This window comes from Anas platyrhynchos, chromosome 1 (assembly GCF_047663525.1).
Source record: "Anas platyrhynchos isolate ZD024472 breed Pekin duck chromosome 1, IASCAAS_PekinDuck_T2T, whole genome shotgun sequence".
NCBI lineage: Eukaryota > Metazoa > Chordata > Aves > Anseriformes > Anatidae > Anas > Anas platyrhynchos.
The window spans coordinates 200,878,332-200,898,905 of NC_092587.1; the positions used below are offsets into that span (position 1 = coordinate 200,878,332).

The 20,574-nt window shown below is 57.4% G+C and overlaps 3 protein-coding genes and 1 pseudogene across 3 annotated transcripts in view; 2 read left to right on the top strand and 2 right to left on the bottom strand.

The window, feature by feature from the left end:
• LOC119716545 (uncharacterized) overlaps positions 1-20,574 on the bottom strand; it is a 79,558-nt gene that overhangs the window by 21,015 nt on the left and 37,969 nt on the right. The gene's annotated exons all lie outside the window — the stretch shown is intronic.
• On the top strand, positions 3-6,756 carry LOC113842007 (uncharacterized). Its single transcript, XM_072032814.1, has 4 exons — positions 3-2,375; positions 2,978-5,836; positions 6,009-6,156; positions 6,288-6,756. Exons 1-4 carry the CDS (start codon positions 2,307-2,309, stop codon positions 6,404-6,406), a joined length of 3,195 nt encoding a protein of 1,064 aa, XP_071888915.1. The 5' UTR covers positions 3-2,306; the 3' UTR covers positions 6,407-6,756.
• Positions 10,165-12,129, bottom strand: LOC113842010 (dynein light chain 1, cytoplasmic-like; annotated as a pseudogene).
• Positions 14,503-19,016, top strand: LOC113840915 (uncharacterized). Its single transcript, XM_027447663.3, has 4 exons — positions 14,503-14,635; positions 15,238-18,096; positions 18,269-18,416; positions 18,548-19,016. The coding sequence occupies exons 1-4, from the start codon at positions 14,567-14,569 to the stop codon at positions 18,664-18,666; spliced, it is 3,195 nt and encodes a 1,064-aa protein (XP_027303464.3). The 5' UTR covers positions 14,503-14,566; the 3' UTR covers positions 18,667-19,016.

Genomic DNA, 20,574 nt, shown 5'->3' on the forward strand with positions numbered 1-20,574 from the left:
AGCGAACAGGGAACACAGCCAATACCAGCAGCCCTGTTGGCCTGTTGTGGTTTGACTCAGGTGGGCAGCCGAGCTCCACCACAACCGCTCTCTCACTCCCCCTCTCCTCAAAGAGGCAGGGGGAGAAAATACAACACAGAGAACTCGAGGTTTGAGGTGAGAAAGGATTAATTAAAGGGAAAGGGAATGGGGAGGAAAAAAAGAAACAAGAGAAACAATAAGTCAGTGCGGAAGCACAGAGAGAGGGAAAAAAAATATTCTCTACTTCCCATCAACGAGCGATGTTCGGCCACGTCCTGGGAAGCAGGGCCTCAAAACGCATAGTGGTTGTTCAGGAGGAACAGCCCCCTCCCCCAGGAGAGCCCCCCTTTTTATTGCTGAGTGTGACATCAGGTGTTATGGAATATCCCTTTGGTTGGTTTAGGTCAGCTGCCCTGGCAATGTCCCCTCCCCATCGCTTGCCCACCCCCAGCCTGCTGGCTCTTGGGGGCTTGGAAGGAGTCCTGATGCCGTGCCAGCACTACGCAGCAACAGACACAACACTTGAGCGATATCAGTGCTGCTCCAGCTACGAGTGCAGAGCACAGCACTGTGTGGGCTGCTGCAGGGAAAAGCTGACTCCAGCTCAGACAGACCCAACACAAGTACTGTTTCTGAGAAGCTTCTTAGCTCCTCTCGTAGTGCCTGGACTGCGTGCAGAGTGTTATTTTCTAGTTCTCCAGTGAGTGAAATTCCCTGGTTCGGTTTCCTAGAGGATTATCTGGAGTCCTCGTAATTCTGCGTGCGGTCTCAGGGGGGCTTTGGCGTTGTGGGTCTTCAATAATAGGTACATGTGGAATTATTGCCCCCAGGGTGCAAGCTGCCTTCCAGCCAAGGGGCAGCACCTTCCTGCATTTATTGCCGCAGAGCCAGTACTACCCCTTGCCATTCGGGACAGGCCATCCCCTTACAGGATTCTCATGTTGTATCTGCTGTACAACAACTTCTACTGTTACTGTTACAAGTGTTACTCTAGAGTGAGGAGTCACTCCCTTCACAGCAATACTTTGTCTCAAGCAGATCCAATACTTTGTCTCAAGCACATACACTTACACATATACTTCCTTGCTGGTGCAGCTCCTGCTGCCTCGGCTGCAATGTTAGGGTTAGAGGGAGCATAACTTGATTCCTCCTGCGGAAAAGGAGTCTTATTGTTTACCTGTAAACTTGAAGCGGGAATTTTCATCGGACCTGTGTTGTGGCCAAAGGAGCAAAGTTCCTTTTAATGGCTTTTCAGGCCAGACAATTGGACAATATCTAACCTGTGCTTTTTTATCCTTTTCCCTAGTTTTGGGGTTGTTTTTCCAATTCCCTTCCTTTCTCCCCAAAGGACTAGCTTTACGCACAATTCCGAGGATTGTGCTTCTGAAGATCTCCAAGGATGGAGACGCCACAGCCTCTCTGGGCAACCTGTTCCAGCAAAGACGCCCTTGTGTTACCAACACTGTTTCAAAGCATAGGACCTGCTTCAGCAGCCAGAGAAGCTGCGGGCTAAACAGCAGCATGGCACAGCTGTGGCTCTGCTGCTGAAAGCTTCTCCACAGCTTGCTCTTAAAGCAAGGAGCAGGGAATCTTCCTGCGGCTGCCCAGGGCTTTCCTCTCACAGCCCCACCAGAGCCTGCCTCAAGCCACCTCTCTGCCAGCTCCACCGCCTCCCTGGCGCCCGCCTTCTCTGGGAGCACTTCACAGTGCCTAGAGCCACAGGCCTCTGGCTGCCCGGACACGGGAGGAATCCCTGCTCCTGCTCCTGCTCCTGCTCCAGCTGCACTGCCAGGGCTGCCTGATGGGCGTCCAAGCTCGAGTGCAGTCTCTGCTGATATGTGGGCAGTCAGGCAAAAGAGCCAGGAAGCTTACGCGGACGACCGAGCAGAGCATCTCCTGGCAGAGCAGGTAACGAGCACTTGATGGGAGCAGTTAGGGAGCTAAGCTGACTCCCCTGAGAAAGACTGAGCTGGGGCTGAGCCGGGGGCACTGGCTGGAGGGAGACAGAGGTGCCTGCCAATGCAGACCCTGCTGTGGGTGTGTGAGACGGTGTCCCTGGGGTGTCTGCCAGAATATGGGCTTGAGGGCCCCATGGCAACCACCGGAGCATTGTGATGCGTACCCAAAGGCCATTGTGACACGGAGGGGTACCCACGGCAACGGTGTCCCTTATAAAGCCCGAGCCCCGGGCTGCCCACTCACTCTCAGGAGAGCAGCTCTGTCAGGAGGCAGCAGCTCCCCTGGGTGCCCGTTGGAGTTCTTGGTCAGAGGACCTGGAGCATAGCATGGAGCAGCAGAATAAGGATGACTCCCAGCCCGCTGAAGGGCAGCGGAGCGTGCAGGAGCGGCGCCAGGTGAGGCTCAGGGAGCGAGACAGGGACAGCAGCGTGATGGGATGGCACGGAGAGCACCAGGATGAGGAGAACGGTGCTGGAGCGAGCCGGCCAGCTGGCCCTGAGCCCCTCGGACCTGGACACAGTTGTTCCCAAACCTGGGGTTTCTCCATGAAGAGCCCACCCCAAGGACAGCCAAAGCCCACGTGGCCCTGGCAGTTCTGTGCCCAGAGGCACAAAGAGCAGCGTGGCCTAATTCAACCTGGCTGTGCACAGCCAGGAGCTGCCTCCACCGTCCCTCCATGCGGACAGGCTGCCAGTGCGGTCGTGCCCAGAGAGCGTGCGTCACACTGGCAACTGCCACACGGAGTCGGGAGCCCCAGGAGGGGTCGGTCGAACATCGTTGGCAGCCCTGGCAGCCTGCGATGAGCAGGCAGCACTTGCAGGAGGAGACAGGCAGGGCATTACCCTGGCAGGCTGAGCCCCGCTCTGCATGGGCAGCTGCCAGGGCGTGCCGGGGGCTGCTGCAGGGCAGCTCACAGCAGCACTTCTAGGGGGTACACTGAGCGGAATGGCAGAAATGGCCCAAGTAACTTGGCCTTTCTCCTTGCCTTCTCTTGCAGATGGAGAAGAAGCCGCAAGACATCAAGACACTGCCTCACCGTGGGGTGAGGCAGGCCGAGAGAATCCAGCTGCCAGCCCTGCCGCCTTTGCCAAGGCAGGCAGCGACTCAGGCAGCAGCACCCAAGCAAGTGCCTGCGGCACAGGCATCATCGCCTGAAAGGGCCACTTGCAAGCTGCCCCCTCTGCAAGCAGCAACCTCTGCTTCTTCAGGGGGAGGAAGGGCAAAGTCATTGGGAACAGAGGCCCGCAGCCAGCAAGAGCTTTTGCCACCTCTTCCCTGCATCTCTGGCAACAGGGACAGGGCAGTGAGGGCAGAGAGGCGGGAACGTGGCCCACACAGCCCTGTGGACCCTGACGAGGACGTGGGCAATGAAATACGGTCCTTCGTGTCCACTGTCATAACAAAAGCTCTAGCCTGCAATGAGGGAGCCAGCAGCAAGGCAAGGCTTTCTCCCTCAGGCAGAGGTCCCGGGACCAAAGGCCCCAGAACACCACCTCTCACCACAGCAGCGGACCAAAACTGGAGGAGTCGGCACTCATCCAAAAGCAGCCTTGCATCCCCTACCGAAGAAATGGAAGACGCAATAAAGGCCTTTGTCTCCACTGCAATAAGAAATGGCCTTGCCTGGAACCAGGGAGCCATGAGGGAGGCAAGGCTTCCTCCCGTGGGCAGACCTCCCACGAGCAAAGGACACAAAACACCACCTCAGCCCGCAAGTGGGCCCCAGAATTTAAAGAAGAGCTGGCACCATGCCCCACACAGCCCTGCAGACTCTTGCACGGCACTGCGGGACACAGCACACTCCCGCGTGTCTGAAGTGCTGGAGAAGACACAAAAAAACTGGGAACACGGCCAACGATCAGCAGCACTTGGGGACCTGGCACAAACGGGGTGCAAATTGAGAGCAACAAGTTCAGCCGGGGTCCAGACCGACCTGGAGAGGACGTGGACGACTTCTCTGCCAGGGCCTGATTCCCGGGTACGCGCAGGAGCAAGGGCTTCCAGCAGAGACCCTGCAGCAGCTAGCCCAGGCCAGGGTAAGAAGCAAAAACAACAGAGAGAGAAACACGTCAAACCCAGGCAGGGGACAGGAAACGAGGGGACAAGCCAAGGCAAGGGCAGGAAGGAGAGCAGTCCTGGGGGATGGGATGAAGAGGAGGAGATCGTCATCATCAACTCCTGGATCAACCCCAGGTTCGCCAGCCTCTTAACAGACCCACAGGACGTTCCCCAGGAAGAGGGCAGCGCAGCCAGCAGTGTGGACAGGGAGGCAGCAGAAGAAGCAAAACACCCAGCAAGCGCCTCTCCTGGCTCGCTGCAAACCACGGACACTGCCCCATCAGCTGCTCCCCAGGAAGAAATTCCTGGGGAAGAGAGGCACAGCACGCCTCTCACTTCAACAACAGCAGCCCAGAGCAGGCCAGCAAGTCCTCCAGCAGCCCCTGCTCTGGAAGATGAGGGACACAGGACGCCTCCCCTGACACGTGGGGCTCCACAGTCAAAACCATCAGCCTTTCCAAGCCCCAGTGAGCACAGCACTGAGGTGATGGTTGAGAGCCAGGGACGTGCCCGACATGCCTCCAGTGCCTGTGATGAAGAGCTGGATGAAGGAGTCAAGACCGACCTTTCCACAGTCCTACGCTGTGCTGTAGCCATGAGCCAGGGAGCCGTGAGCAAGGCACCAAGTGCTCCCTCGGCCACAGGACCCAGCGTGCCTCCTCCCACAGCAGAGCCTGCAGAATCTACATCCTCAGCATCTGCCTTGGCTGGAGCACTGGGGGACCTGGCACACACGGGAAGCACAGGGAGAGCAACGAGATCAGCCGGGGTCCAGACAGACGTGGAGAGGAGGCGGACCACTGCTCTGCCAGGGCCTGATTCCCGGGTATGCGCAGGAGCAAGGGCTTCCAGCAGAGACCTTGCAGCAGCTAGCCCAGGCCAGGGTAAGAAGAAAATACAACAGAGAGAGAAACACGTCAAACCCAGGCAGGGGACAGGCAACGAGGGGACAAGCCAAGGCCGGGGCAGGAAAGAGAGCAGTCCTGGGGGATGGGATGAAGAGGAGGGGATCGTCATCCTCAACTCCTGGATCAACCCCAGGTTCGCCAGCATCTTCACAGACCCACAGGACGTTCCCCAGGAAGAGGGCAGCGCAGCCAGCAGTGTGGACAGGGAGGCTGCAGCACAAGAAGCAGAACATCCAGCATGTGCCTCTCCTGGCTCGCTGCAAACCACGGACACTGCCCCATCAGCTGCTCCCCTGGAAGAAGGTCCACGGGAAGAGAGGCACAGTACGCCTCTCACAACAGCACTGGCACAGAGCAGGCCAGCAAGTCCTCCAGCAGCCCCTGCTCTGGAAGATGAGGGACACAGAACACCTCCCCTGACACGTGGGGCTCAACAGTCGAAGCCATCAGCCTGTGCAAGCCCCAGTGAGCACAGCGCTGCCGTGATGGTGGAGAGCCAGGGACGTGCCCGACATGCCTGCAGTGTCTCTGATGAAGAGCTGGATGAAAGAGTTGACACCATCGTGGCTGCAGTCCTACTCCACTCTGTAGCCATCATCCAGGGAGCCCCAAGCAAGGCAGCAAGTGCTCCCTGGGTCACAGTGCCCAGGGTGCCTCCTCCCACACCAGAGCCTGCAGAATGTACATCCTCGGCCTCTGCCTTGGCCAGAGGCCCTGTGGGGGAGGCCAATGAAGCCCCTCTCGCTGCAGCAGCAGCGCCACAAGAAGAAGGTGGAGAAGGGGCTTCTCCTTTGGCTGCAGAGCCTCTCCAGGAGCCCAGCAGAGATTTCCGCCCAGCAGCAGCTGACAAAGCAGGAGCAGCAGCCAGTCCCTTGGTTCCTGGGCACCAGGTAAGCACAGCACGTGCCGTGGGCACCAGGCATCCAGGGCAGCCCCAGGCAGAAGCAGTGCGTGGGATATGCATGCCGGGAGCTGCCTGCCGCTCTGCATTTCCACATGGCCCAGGCACAAGGGCTGACATCCCTTTCCTCAGCTGCCCATGCTGTTCTTCTCCCCATGCAGGTGGCCATCGAGCAGGGAGGCCAAGCGCAGTCCTCCTCCTGCACCAAAGATACGACAGCAGATGAGCCAGCAACATCCCAGACACAAGCACCATCCCAGGATCTGTTGGCCGGGCCTGTTCAGCGCAGCGAGCAGCAGCAAGCACAAGGTTGGCAGCACCACGCGCAGCGGGGCTGGCTGGTCCTGGGCCACCCCTTCCCGGGGAAAGGCCTTGGAGGGGGGGACAGGCTCGCCCAGCACCCGCTCAGGCCCTAACCTACACCTCTGTGTCCCCCACAGGCATCCATGACCTCGCACAAGCCCCGGCACGCCAGCCACGGCCCTCCCGCATCAGGAGGGCACTTCGCGCGCTGCGCAGGGCTTTCCGCTGCAGCTGCATCACAGGACAGCGAGAGTAGCCGCGCCCGGCTGTGCCAGTACCAGGAGGATGCTCGGAGCTGGCAGCTGGCCCTCAGGAAGCTTTGCAGCGCCCACGGAAGCATCACTGCGAGGCACAGGACAGCGCCCCAGGAATTCAGATGCCCCACCACATCCTGCCCCCAGCCTCAGCTCAGCTGCGGCTGCTTTCTGCTCTGAATAAAACTCAGGCAGACTTTTCCCTCCAGTGCTCCTCTCTGTGCCGTTGATCTCAGGGGAAAGAGTGGTGCAGGCCATGCCAGCCTGGCACCCGGGCCCAGTACAGAAGTACAGAATCATAGAATCTACCACTGAACCGTGTCCCTCGGCACCAGATCTGCACGGCTTACGAATGCCTCCAGGGATGGTGACTCAACTACTTCCCTGGGCAGCCTGTTCCAATGCTTCACAACCCTTTTGTTGAAGACTTTTTGCCTAAACCTAAACCTAAATCCACCTAAACCTCCCGCGGCCCCACTTTTTCCTCTTCTCCTACCGCCTGTTGCTTGGGAGATGGGACTGACCCCCACCGCACTACAACCTTCTCTGAGGTCCTTGTACACAGTGATAAGGTCTCCCCCAAGCCTCCTTTCCTCTAGGCTACATAACCCCAGCTCCCTCAGCACTCCTCACACGACTTGCTCCCTGGGCCCTTCGGCTGCTCCTTTCCCCTTCCTTGGACGTGCTCCAGGAGCTCCATGTCCTTCCTGCAGTGAGGGCCCCAAAACTGAACAGGGTATTCATGGCGCGACCTCACCAGAGCTGAGTACAGGGGGAGAATCAGGTTCACAAACCACGCGATGCTTACTACTATACCATATATGTACAATTTTATTTGACCAACCTTTATTTTCCCCTCTTCCTTTTTTTTTTTTTAATTATTTTTTTCTTCATCTCTCGTGACTAGAAGGCCCGTGATTTATTTATTTATTTATTTGTTTGTTACTGATTTTTGCCCTGTTTCTCCTGCTTTTCTTAGTTATCCTCCTCATTTTGCAACTGTGGGACATTCCCCTTATCTGCTTAAAATACTTCACATGGTATGCTACTGCCATGCCCGCACAATCCCTTTTGAAAATGCAAGGTTAGTGGAATTTTCCACTGCAAGAACCTGACGTGCTGTCAGCAGCCTGCAAGCTCTCCTGATGTGCTGTCAGCAGCCTGCAAGCACACAAGGGGAGGAAGTGCTGCAACAGCCGTTGCTCACCAAGCAGCTGCCCAGCAAGGAAAAGACAGTCAGTAGGACATGTGTCAGGACACTTTTCCTGCCGATGCGGCCAAATTCACCTGAGAAAGAAACAGGAAAAGTCTCTTTCTTTCTTATGTGGGACTCCGGGAAGACAGGCAAAGTTCTCCGAGAGCTGAAAAGTGGGCTTCTTTACCTGGAGGAGCTCAAAGCAAAAAACAAGAGCAGCCCCACTTTAATAAGGAAGGAGGCACCCAGCCCAGGTACTAAGACACGCTGAAAAGCAAGAAAGGAGGAGCAGTATTTCTGGCACTGGAAATGCAGCGCGGGGCTTCCCCAACAAAGAAGATGGGCCCTTGTGCTTTGGCCACTGCTCATGGGAAGGTGCCAGATGGCGTCACTGCGGAGAGCCCTGGAGATGGCCTCAGTGTCTGGGAGCTTCCCAGCTCCCTCCTTTTTGCCCCCTGCAGAAGAGCTGGGCTAGGAAGAGCACAGCCAACACCCTCAGCTCAGGAAAAACCCTCCACGGGGTTCCCAACTAATAGGGAAAGCCTTGAGAACCGGCTCCGGCTACATGCTGGCTTGCCCACTCGGGCCACAGGCAACGCACAAGCGCCAGGCAGTACGCATCCCGTCCTTCTGCTGGAGCTGGGCTCTTCTGTTGTGCATATTGCCAGAGCAGCAAGGGGCCCCTGGCACACCTGCACTTTGCAGGCTACCGCTGGGGCGTTTCTTCTGCTTGAGGAGGCGGGCTGTGGGGTGGCAGCTGCAGGAAGGAGCAGGCTACGAGGGCAGGACGAGGCTGCAAAGCCCACCTTGTTCAGTGCGAACTGCCTGTGCACGTGGTGGGGTATTGCATCCCCAACGTGCCCAGCCCCTGGAAAGCAAATGCCCCAAATCCCCTTTCAGCCGTGCCCTGGGGACGGCAACAAGGCCGCCAATGCCATGCTGCAGGCTGGCACGGCCTGCAGATGCCAGGCTGCCAAGCCCAACGTGCGGCCGCCACGCAGGCGCCAGCTGCCAGAGGCTTCAGGAAGGTTCCAGAAACAGCGGCAGCAGCCCGCGCAGGGGCAGCCGCAAGTGCAGGAGCCGCTCCTGGGCTCTGGGCTCAGCGGCAGACGCCTGCCCCTGCAGGGAACAAGGCCCACCCAGAGCCTGCCCAGCGGCATGGGCCTTGCCCAGACATCCTGGGGCGAAGCCCTGGCCGCAACAAGTGAGCGGGGGGCATGCAGAAGCCCCTCACAAATGCTGACGAAAAACAGGGCTCACAAAGTGAGAGGCAACCCTGCAAGACTTGGAGCAAAGAGGCACTGCCTCTCCAGACAGCACAAAGTTCCCTTCAGCACAAAGAAAAGGAAAGGCCTCTTGGCTCTAGATGCCGCCCAGCATCGCTGGCAGCCGTGCTGCGGACAGGCCAAGGCCTCAGCCAGCTTGTGGCGCGGGGGGCAGGCAGAACTGCCAAATGGCCGCCAGGGCTGTCAGAGGGTGGGGCTGGAGCCGCCCTGTCAAGGAGCAGCTTTTCTCTCTCTCTCCCTGCACTCAGGGAGTTTCCTTCCTGTAGGGCCACAACTGAGCTGAGCAACCCAGGACTGAGAATAAAATTCTCTCGTTTCTGTCCCATACAAGCCTCGAGTACATCCCACAAAGTGTGTGCGGTGACCCATTTGGGTGTGGGAAGAAAATTCTAGAATTGCCATTTATTTCTTTCTTAAATCATGAAAAGAAATAAGAAAGAAGCAATGTACAGTCTACAGAAGAGCCTGCAGACTGTACATCCTCAGCCTCTGCCTTGGCTGGAGGCCCTGTGGGGGAGGCCAATGAAGCCCCTCTCGCTGCAGCAGCAGCGCCACAAGAAGAAGGTGGAGAAGGGGCTTCTCCTTTGGCTGCAGAGCCTCTCCGGGAGCCCAGCACAGATCTCCGCCCAGCAGCAGCTGACGAAGCAGGAGCAGCAGCCGGTCCCTTGGTTCCTGGGCACCAGGTAAGCACAGCACGTGCCGTGGGCACCAGGCATCCAGTGAAGCCCCAGGCAGAAGCAGTGCTTTGGGTGTGCGTGCCAGGAGCTGCCTGCTGCTCTGCATTTCCACATGGCCCAGGCACAAGGGCTGACATCCCTTTCCTCAGCTGCCCGTGCTCTTCCTCTCCCCATGCAGGTGGCCATCGAGCAGGGAGGCCAAGCGCAGTCCTCCTCCTGCACCAAAGATATGCCAGCCGATGAGCCAGCAACATCCCAGACACAAGCACCATCCCAGGATCTGTTGGCCGGGCCTGTTCAGTGCAGCGAGCAGCAGCAAGCACAAGGTTGGCAGCACCACGCGCAGCGGGGCTGGCTGGTCCTGGGCCACCCCTTCCCGGGGAAAGGCCTTGGAGGGGGGGGACAGGCTCGCCCAGCACCCGCTCAGGCCCTAACCTACACCTCTGTGTCCCCCACAGGCACCCTTGATCTCACACAAGCCCCGGCACGCAAGCCACTGCCCTCCCGCATCAGGAGGGCACTTCGTGCTCTGCGCAGGGCTTTCTGCTGCAGCTGCATCACAGGACAGCGAGAGTAGCCGCGCCCGGCTGTGCCAGTACCAGGAGGGCGCTCGGTGCTGGATGCTGGCATCACTGATAGGAACAGGACAGTGCCCCAGGAATTCAGATGCCCCACCACATCCTACCCCCAGCCTCAGCTCAGCTGTGGCTGCTTTCTGCTCAGAATAAAAGCTCAGGCAGACTTTTTTTACTTTGCAGTAACTTGCATTTTCTTCTCGCTTCTCTTGCAGATGGAGAAGAAGCCGCAAGACATCAAGACACTGCCTCACCGTGGGCAGTGTCTTGATGTCTGTCACCGTGGGGTGAGGCAGGCCGGGAGAATCCAGCTGCCAGCCCTGCCGCCTTTGCCAAGGCAGGCAGCGACTCAGGCAGCAGCACCCAAGCACGTGCCTGCGGCACAGGCTGAAGAGGAAGACGTTGTCATCCTCAACTCCTGGATCAAGCCCAGGTTCCCCAGCCTCTGCGAGGAACCACAATCCTTTCCCCACAAATAGGGCAGCTCATCCAGCAGCGTGGGCAGGGAGGCCTGAGTGGCACCATTAACAGCTGCTTCTCCTCTGACATGTCCGCATTCTTGATGCCTGCCTTTCAGACTGTCGCGGTTGCTTTCAGGGCTCCGCTCCTGACGCCACCGTTCCGGTTTTGGGGGATTTGCTACCAGGGCCTGGGAAAGTTGGGGATGCAGTACCTCTGGGTTAGGTTTTGGGCTCTGGGTTTGCCTTGTTCCCTGCAGGGGCAGGCGTCTGCCCCTGAGCCCACAGCCCAGGAGCGGCTCCTGCACTCGCGGCTGCCCCTGCGCGGGCTGCTGCCGCTGCTTCTGGAACCTTCCTGCAGCCTCTGGCAGCTGGCACCTGCTTGGCAGCCTGGGATCTGTGGGCTGTGCCCGCCCATGGAAATGAAAATTGTTCTAAAGGAAAAGAAATTTGTTAAACAGGTCCTAACCCTCGTGAACCCATGTTGGCTGGGAGAAATGACTGCACTGTCCCCCAGGTGCTCTTCAATAACTTCAAGGATAATCTTCTCCCTAATTTTAGCAGGCACTGACCTGACACTGACAAGCCTGTAATTACCGGGGTCTTCTTTTTGCCCTTCTTGAAAATTGGTACAACTTTTGCCAGCTGCCGTTCTACTGGGACCTCTCCAGATTGCCAAGACCATAGAAAAATAACTGAGAGAGGTCCCGCGATGATGTCAGCCAGCTCTCCAAGCACTCTGGGATGAATCTCATCCGGATGCATGGACTTGTATGGATCCAAATCTTTTAATTTCAACATTTTAAATTGGGGCTTGGCGTTTATTTTCCAAACCCAATTTCCAAGAGGCATCAGCAGAAAAAGAAAGCGTTCGGGCTTTGTGACAGCATAGCCGTGTTTCTTAGTGTATCCAGCAATACAAGAAAATAAAAAGAGGAGATGTTTGGAACAGGAAGAACAAAACACCGCCGGTACTCACATAACACAAGCTGAAATGAGGCAACACTGTAGATGGCTAGAGAACTCTGAGAGTCCAAACTCCTCCAAAAGCTCTACTAGCAAAGATGAAACCTTTGAGAAAAATAAATAAATAAATACAAGGAAGACTTTTTTTTTTTTTTGTATTTTTCCTTCTTATATCCACAATGTAAGACCTTCTGCTATAGCATAGTCCCTGCCATTGCCCTTGAAGACCAAGGTTTGTTTCCTCAGGAAGGCTGAAGTAACCAGCCATAGGAGCCAGCAAAGTCCTGTAACCAGATGCAAGTGTCAGTGGGAGTCCGTGGTTCTAACCAGACTCGAAAAGAATAGCAACTTGGCTGAGCTAGAAGTAGGTGAAGTGCGTGCTCTCAGGAGTCACGTAGCTGCCGCAGTTCCCTCCTGTGTTGCAGTGCCAAGTGGGATTCTATTTCTTGTCAAATTCCTTCCCGATGTGCACAGCAATGCCCTTCTCGATGTGCTTCGCCAAGGTCTGAGTGGCGCAATCAACAGCATCTTGCTGCTCCTCCTCTGACATGCCCGCATTCTTGATGCCTGCCTTTCAGACAGTCGCGGTTGCCTCCAGGGCTCCGCTCGTGACACCACTGCTCCGCTTTGGGGGGATTTGCTTCCAGGGCCTGAGAAAGCTGGGGATGCAATCTCCCACCACGTGCACAGGCACTTTGCAGCGAACAGGGAACACAGCCAATACCAGCAGCCCTGTTGGCCTGTTGTGGTTTGACTCAGGTGGGCAGCCGAGCTCCACCACAACCGCTCTCTCACTCCCCCTCTCCTCAAAGAGGCAGGGGGAGAAAATACAACACAGAGAACTCGAGGTTTGAGGTGAGAAAGGATTAATTAAAGGGAAAGGGAATGGGGAGGAAAAAAAGAAACAAGAGAAACAATAAGTCAGTGCGGAAGCACAGAGAGAGGGAAAAAAAATATTCTCTACTTCCCATCAACGAGCGATGTTCGGCCACGTCCTGGGAAGCAGGGCCTCAAAACGCATAGTGGTTGTTCAGGAGGAACAGCCCCCTCCCCCAGGAGAGCCCCCCTTTTTATTGCTGAGTGTGACATCAGGTGTTATGGAATATCCCTTTGGTTGGTTTAGGTCAGCTGCCCTGGCAATGTCCCCTCCCCATCGCTTGCCCACCCCCAGCCTGCTGGCTCTTGGGGGCTTGGAAGGAGTCCTGATGCCGTGCCAGCACTACGCAGCAACAGACACAACACTTGAGCGATATCAGTGCTGCTCCAGCTACGAGTGCAGAGCACAGCACTGTGTGGGCTGCTGCAGGGAAAAGCTGACTCCAGCTCAGACAGACCCAACACAAGTACTGTTTCTGAGAAGCTTCTTAGCTCCTCTCGTAGTGCCTGGACTGCGTGCAGAGTGTTATTTTCTAGTTCTCCAGTGAGTGAAATTCCCTGGTTCGGTTTCCTAGAGGATTATCTGGAGTCCTCGTAATTCTGCGTGCGGTCTCAGGGGGGCTTTGGCGTTGTGGGTCTTCAATAATAGGTACATGTGGAATTATTGCCCCCAGGGTGCAAGCTGCCTTCCAGCCAAGGGGCAGCACCTTCCTGCATTTATTGCCGCAGAGCCAGTACTACCCCTTGCCATTCGGGACAGGCCATCCCCTTACAGGATTCTCATGTTGTATCTGCTGTACAACAACTTCTACTGTTACTGTTACAAGTGTTACTCTAGAGTGAGGAGTCACTCCCTTCACAGCAATACTTTGTCTCAAGCAGATCCAATACTTTGTCTCAAGCACATACACTTACACATATACTTCCTTGCTGGTGCAGCTCCTGCTGCCTCGGCTGCAATGTTAGGGTTAGAGGGAGCATAACTTGATTCCTCCTGCGGAAAAGGAGTCTTATTGTTTACCTGTAAACTTGAAGCGGGAATTTTCATCGGACCTGTGTTGTGGCCAAAGGAGCAAAGTTCCTTTTAATGGCTTTTCAGGCCAGACAATTGGACAATATCTAACCTGTGCTTTTTTATCCTTTTCCCTAGTTTTGGGGTTGTTTTTCCAATTCCCTTCCTTTCTCCCCAAAGGACTAGCTTTACGCACAATTCCGAGGATTGTGCTTCTGAAGATCTCCAAGGATGGAGACGCCACAGCCTCTCTGGGCAACCTGTTCCAGCAAAGACGCCCTTGTGTTACCAACACTGTTTCAAAGCATAGGACCTGCTTCAGCAGCCAGAGAAGCTGCGGGCTAAACAGCAGCATGGCACAGCTGTGGCTCTGCTGCTGAAAGCTTCTCCACAGCTTGCTCTTAAAGCAAGGAGCAGGGAATCTTCCTGCGGCTGCCCAGGGCTTTCCTCTCACAGCCCCACCAGAGCCTGCCTCAAGCCACCTCTCTGCCAGCTCCACCGCCTCCCTGGCGCCCGCCTTCTCTGGGAGCACTTCACAGTGCCTAGAGCCACAGGCCTCTGGCTGCCCGGACACGGGAGGAATCCCTGCTCCTGCTCCTGCTCCTGCTCCAGCTGCACTGCCAGGGCTGCCTGATGGGCGTCCAAGCTCGAGTGCAGTCTCTGCTGATATGTGGGCAGTCAGGCAAAAGAGCCAGGAAGCTTACGCGGACGACCGAGCAGAGCATCTCCTGGCAGAGCAGGTAACGAGCACTTGATGGGAGCAGTTAGGGAGCTAAGCTGACTCCCCTGAGAAAGACTGAGCTGGGGCTGAGCCGGGGGCACTGGCTGGAGGGAGACAGAGGTGCCTGCCAATGCAGACCCTGCTGTGGGTGTGTGAGACGGTGTCCCTGGGGTGTCTGCCAGAATATGGGCTTGAGGGCCCCATGGCAACCACCGGAGCATTGTGATGCGTACCCAAAGGCCATTGTGACACGGAGGGGTACCCACGGCAACGGTGTCCCTTATAAAGCCTGAGCCCCGGGCTGCCCACTCACTCTCAGGAGAGCAGCTCTGTCAGGAGGCAGCAGCTCCCCTGGGTGCCCGTTGGAGTTCTTGGTCAGAGGACCTGGAGCATAGCATGGAGCAGCAGAATAAGGATGACTCCCAGCCCGCTGAAGGGCAGCGGAGCGTGCAGGAGCGGCGCCAGGTGAGGCTCAGGGAGCGAGACAGGGACAGCAGCGTGATGGGATGGCACGGAGAGCACCAGGATGAGGAGAACGGTGCTGGAGCGAGCCGGCCAGCTGGCCCTGAGCCCCTCGGACCTGGACACAGTTGTTCCCAAACCTGGGGTTTCTCCATGAAGAGCCCACCCCAAGGACAGCCAAAGCCCACGTGGCCCTGGCAGTTCTGTGCCCAGAGGCACAAAGAGCAGCGTGGCCTAATTCAACCTGGCTGTGCACAGCCAGGAGCTGCCTCCACCGTCCCTCCATGCGGACAGGCTGCCAGTGCGGTCGTGCCCAGAGAGCGTGCGTCACACTGGCAACTGCCACACGGAGTCGGGAGCCCCAGGAGGGGTCGGTCGAACATCGTTGGCAGCCCTGGCAGCCTGCGATGAGCAGGCAGCACTTGCAGGAGGAGACAGGCAGGGCATTACCCTGGCAGGCTGAGCCCCGCTCTGCATGGGCAGCTGCCAGGGCGTGCCGGGGGCTGCTGCAGGGCAGCTCACAGCAGCACTTCTAGGGGGTACACTGAGCGGAATGGCAGAAATGGCCCAAGTAACTTGGCCTTTCTCCTTGCCTTCTCTTGCAGATGGAGAAGAAGCCGCAAGACATCAAGACACTGCCTCACCGTGGGGTGAGGCAGGCCGAGAGAATCCAGCTGCCAGCCCTGCCGCCTTTGCCAAGGCAGGCAGCGACTCAGGCAGCAGCACCCAAGCAAGTGCCTGCGGCACAGGCATCATCGCCTGAAAGGGCCACTTGCAAGCTGCCCCCTCTGCAAGCAGCAACCTCTGCTTCTTCAGGGGGAGGAAGGGCAAAGTCATTGGGAACAGAGGCCCGCAGCCAGCAAGAGCTTTTGCCACCTCTTCCCTGCATCTCTGGCAACAGGGACAGGGCAGTGAGGGCAGAGAGGCGGGAACGTGGCCCACACAGCCCTGTGGACCCTGACGAGGACGTGGGCAATGAAATACGGTCCTTCGTGTCCACTGTCATAACAAAAGCTCTAGCCTGCAATGAGGGAGCCAGCAGCAAGGCAAGGCTTTCTCCCTCAGGCAGAGGTCCCGGGACCAAAGGCCCCAGAACACCACCTCTCACCACAGCAGCGGACCAAAACTGGAGGAGTCGGCACTCATCCAAAAGCAGCCTTGCATCCCCTACCGAAGAAATGGAAGACGCAATAAAGGCCTTTGTCTCCACTGCAATAAGAAATGGCCTTGCCTGGAACCAGGGAGCCATGAGGGAGGCAAGGCTTCCTCCCGTGGGCAGACCTCCCACGAGCAAAGGACACAAAACACCACCTCAGCCCGCAAGTGGGCCCCAGAATTTAAAGAAGAGCTGGCACCATGCCCCACACAGCCCTGCAGACTCTTGCACGGCACTGCGGGACACAGCACACTCCCGCGTGTCTGAAGTGCTGGAGAAGACACAAAAAAACTGGGAACACGGCCAACGATCAGCAGCACTTGGGGACCTGGCACAAACGGGGTGCAAATTGAGAGCAACAAGTTCAGCCGGGGTCCAGACCGACCTGGAGAGGACGTGGACGACTTCTCTGCCAGGGCCTGATTCCCGGGTACGCGCAGGAGCAAGGGCTTCCAGCAGAGACCCTGCAGCAGCTAGCCCAGGCCAGGGTAAGAAGCAAAAACAACAGAGAGAGAAACACGTCAAACCCAGGCAGGGGACAGGAAACGAGGGGACAAGCCAAGGCAAGGGCAGGAAGGAGAGCAGTCCTGGGGGATGGGATGAAGAGGAGGAGATCGTCATCATCAACTCCTGGATCAACCCCAGGTTCGCCAGCCTCTTAACAGACCCACAGGACGTTCCCCAGGAAGAGGGCAGCGCAGCCAGCAGTGTGGACAGGGAGGCAGCAGAAGAAGCAAAACACCCAGCAAGCGCCTCTCCTGGCTCGCTGCAAACCACGGACACTGCCCCATCAGCTGCTCCCCAGGAAGAAATTCCTGGGGAAGAGAGGCACAGCACGCCTCTCACTTCAACAACAGCAGCCCAGAGCAGGCCAGCAAGTCCTCCAGCAGCCCCTGCTCTGGAAGATGAGGGACACAGGACGCCTCCCCTGACACGTGGGGCTCCACAGTCAAAACCATCAGCCTTTCCAAGCCCCAGTGAGCACAGCACTGAGGTGATGGTTGAGAGCCAGGGACGTGCCCGACATGCCTCCAGTGCCTGTGATGAAGAGCTGGATGAAGGAGTCAAGACCGACCTTTCCACAGTCCTACGCTGTGCTGTAGCCATGAGCCAGGGAGCCGTGAGCAAGGCACCAAGTGCTCCCTCGGCCACAGGACCCAGCGTGCCTCCTCCCACAGCAGAGCCTGCAGAATCTACATCCTCAGCATCTGCCTTGGCTGGAGCACTGGGGGACCTGGCACACACGGGAAGCACAGGGAGAGCAACGAGATCAGCCGGGGTCCAGACAGACGTGGAGAGGAGGCGGACCACTGCTCTGCCAGGGCCTGATTCCCGGGTATGCGCAGGAGCAAGGGCTTCCAGCAGAGACCTTGCAGCAGCTAGCCCAGGCCAGGGTAAGAAGAAAATACAACAGAGAGAGAAACACGTCAAACCCAGGCAGGGGACAGGCAACGAGGGGACAAGCCAAGGCCGGGGCAGGAAAGAGAGCAGTCCTGGGGGATGGGATGAAGAGGAGGGGATCGTCATCCTCAACTCCTGGATCAACCCCAGGTTCGCCAGCATCTTCACAGACCCACAGGACGTTCCCCAGGAAGAGGGCAGCGCAGCCAGCAGTGTGGACAGGGAGGCTGCAGCACAAGAAGCAGAACATCCAGCATGTGCCTCTCCTGGCTCGCTGCAAACCACGGACACTGCCCCATCAGCTGCTCCCCTGGAAGAAGGTCCACGGGAAGAGAGGCACAGTACGCCTCTCACAACAGCACTGGCACAGAGCAGGCCAGCAAGTCCTCCAGCAGCCCCTGCTCTGGAAGATGAGGGACACAGAACACCTCCCCTGACACGTGGGGCTCAACAGTCGAAGCCATCAGCCTGTGCAAGCCCCAGTGAGCACAGCGCTGCCGTGATGGTGGAGAGCCAGGGACGTGCCCGACATGCCTGCAGTGTCTCTGATGAAGAGCTGGATGAAAGAGTTGACACCATCGTGGCTGCAGTCCTACTCCACTCTGTAGCCATCATCCAGGGAGCCCCAAGCAAGGCAGCAAGTGCTCCCTGGGTCACAGTGCCCAGGGTGCCTCCTCCCACACCAGAGCCTGCAGAATGTACATCCTCGGCCTCTGCCTTGGCCAGAGGCCCTGTGGGGGAGGCCAATGAAGCCCCTCTCGCTGCAGCAGCAGCGCCACAAGAAGAAGGTGGAGAAGGGGCTTCTCCTTTGGCTGCAGAGCCTCTCCAGGAGCCCAGCAGAGATTTCCGCCCAGCAGCAGCTGACAAAGCAGGAGCAGCAGCCAGTCCCTTGGTTCCTGGGCACCAGGTAAGCACAGCACGTGCCGTGGGCACCAGGCATCCAGGGCAGCCCCAGGCAGAAGCAGTGCGTGGGATATGCATGCCGGGAGCTGCCTGCCGCTCTGCATTTCCACATGGCCCAGGCACAAGGGCTGACATCCCTTTCCTCAGCTGCCCATGCTGTTCTTCTCCCCATGCAGGTGGCCATCGAGCAGGGAGGCCAAGCGCAGTCCTCCTCCTGCACCAAAGATACGACAGCAGATGAGCCAGCAACATCCCAGACACAAGCACCATCCCAGGATCTGTTGGCCGGGCCTGTTCAGCGCAGCGAGCAGCAGCAAGCACAAGGTTGGCAGCACCACGCGCAGCGGGGCTGGCTGGTCCTGGGCCACCCCTTCCCGGGGAAAGGCCTTGGAGGGGGGGACAGGCTCGCCCAGCACCCGCTCAGGCCCTAACCTACACCTCTGTGTCCCCCACAGGCATCCATGACCTCGCACAAGCCCCGGCACGCCAGCCACGGCCCTCCCGCATCAGGAGGGCACTTCGCGCGCTGCGCAGGGCTTTCCGCTGCAGCTGCATCACAGGACAGCGAGAGTAGCCGCGCCCGGCTGTGCCAGTACCAGGAGGATGCTCGGAGCTGGCAGCTGGCCCTCAGGAAGCTTTGCAGCGCCCACGGAAGCATCACTGCGAGGCACAGGACAGCGCCCCAGGAATTCAGATGCCCCACCACATCCTGCCCCCAGCCTCAGCTCAGCTGCGGCTGCTTTCTGCTCTGAATAAAACTCAGGCAGACTTTTCCCTCCAGTGCTCCTCTCTGTGCCGTTGATCTCAGGGGAAAGAGTGGTGCAGGCCATGCCAGCCTGGCACCCGGGCCCAGTACAGAAGTACAGAATCATAGAATCTACCACTGAACCGTGTCCCTCGGCACCAGATCTGCACGGCTTACGAATGCCTCCAGGGATGGTGACTCAACTACTTCCCTGGGCAGCCTGTTCCAATGCTTCACAACCCTTTTGTTGAAGACTTTTTGCCTAAACCTAAACCTAAATCCACCTAAACCTCCCGCGGCCCCACTTTTTCCTCTTCTCCTACCGCCTGTTGCTTGGGAGATGGGACTGACCCCCACCGCACTACAACCTTCTCTGAGGTCCTTGTACACAGTGATAAGGTCTCCCCCAAGCCTCCTTTCCTCTAGGCTACATAACCCCAGCTCCCTCAGCACTCCTCACACGACTTGCTCCCTGGGCCCTTCGGCTGCTCCTTTCCCCTTCCTTGGACGTGCTCCAGGAGCTCCATGTCCTTCCTGCAGTGAGGGCCCCAAAACTGAACAGGGTATTCATGGCGCGACCTCACCAGAGCTGAGTACAGGGGGAGAATCAGGTTCACAAACCACGCGATGCTTACTACTATACCATATATGTACAATTTTATTTGACCAACCTTTATTTTCCCCTCTTCCTTTTTTTTTTTTTAATTATTTTTTTCTTCATCTCTCGTGACTAGAAGGCCCGTGATTTATTTATTTATTTATTTGTTTGTTACTGATTTTTGCCCTGTTTCTCCTGCTTTTCTTAGTTATCCTCCTCATTTTGCAACTGTGGGACATTCCCCTTATCTGCTTAAAATACTTCACATGGTATGCTACTGCCATGCCCGCACAATCCCTTTTGAAAATGCAAGGTTAGTGGAATTTTCCACTGCAAGAACCTGACGTGCTGTCAGCAGCCTGCAAGCTCTCCTGATGTGCTGTCAGCAGCCTGCAAGCACACAAGGGGAGGAAGTGCTGCAACAGCCGTTGCTCACCAAGCAGCTGCCCAGCAAGGAAAAGACAGTCAGTAGGACATGTGTCAGGACACTTTTCCTGCCGATGCGGCCAAATTCACCTGAGAAAGAAACAGGAAAAGTCTCTTTCTTTCTTATGTGGGACTCCGGGAAGACAGGCAAAGTTCTCCGAGAACTGAAAAGTGGGCTTCTTTACCTGGAGGAGCTCAAAGCAAAAAACAAGAGCAGCCCCACTTTAATAAGGAAGGAGGCACCCAGCCCAGGTACTAAGACACGCTGAAAAGCAAGAAAGGAGGAGCAGTATTTCTGGCACTGGAAATGCAGCGCGGGGCTTCCCCAACAAAGAAGATGGGCCCTTGTGCTTTGGCCACTGCTCATGGGAAGGTGCCAGATGGCGTCACTGCGGAGAGCCCTGGAGATGGCCTCAGTGTCTGGGAGCTTCCCAGCTCCCTCCTTTTTGGCCCCTACAGAAGAGCTGGGCTAGGAAGAGCACAGCCAACACCCTCAGCTCAGGAAAAACCCTCCACGGGGTTCCCAACTAATAGGGAAAGCCTTGAGAACCGGCTCCGGCTACATGCTGGCTTGCCCACTCGGGCCACAGGCAACGCACAAGCGCCAGGCAGTACGCATCCCGTCCTTCTGCTGGAGCTGGGCTCTTCTGTTGTGCATATTGCCAGAGCAGCAAGGGGCCCCTGGCACACCTGCACTTTGCAGGCTACCGCTG

Bases quoted from the DNA above. Each gene is read 5' to 3' on its own strand.
- LOC113842007 (XM_072032814.1), top strand. From the start codon at position 2,307: ATGGAGCAGCAGAATAAGGATGACTCCCAGCCCGCTGAAGGGCAGCGG. The intron at 2,376-2,977 runs GTGAGGCTCAGG...CTTCTCTTGCAG, and splicing joins GCGTGCAGGAGCGGCGCCAG to ATGGAGAAGAAGCCGCAAGA. The intron at 6,157-6,287 runs GTTGGCAGCACC...TGTCCCCCACAG, and splicing joins CGAGCAGCAGCAAGCACAAG to GCATCCATGACCTCGCACAA.
- LOC113840915 (XM_027447663.3), top strand. From the start codon at position 14,567: ATGGAGCAGCAGAATAAGGATGACTCCCAGCCCGCTGAAGGGCAGCGG. The intron at 14,636-15,237 runs GTGAGGCTCAGG...CTTCTCTTGCAG, and splicing joins GCGTGCAGGAGCGGCGCCAG to ATGGAGAAGAAGCCGCAAGA. The intron at 18,417-18,547 runs GTTGGCAGCACC...TGTCCCCCACAG, and splicing joins CGAGCAGCAGCAAGCACAAG to GCATCCATGACCTCGCACAA.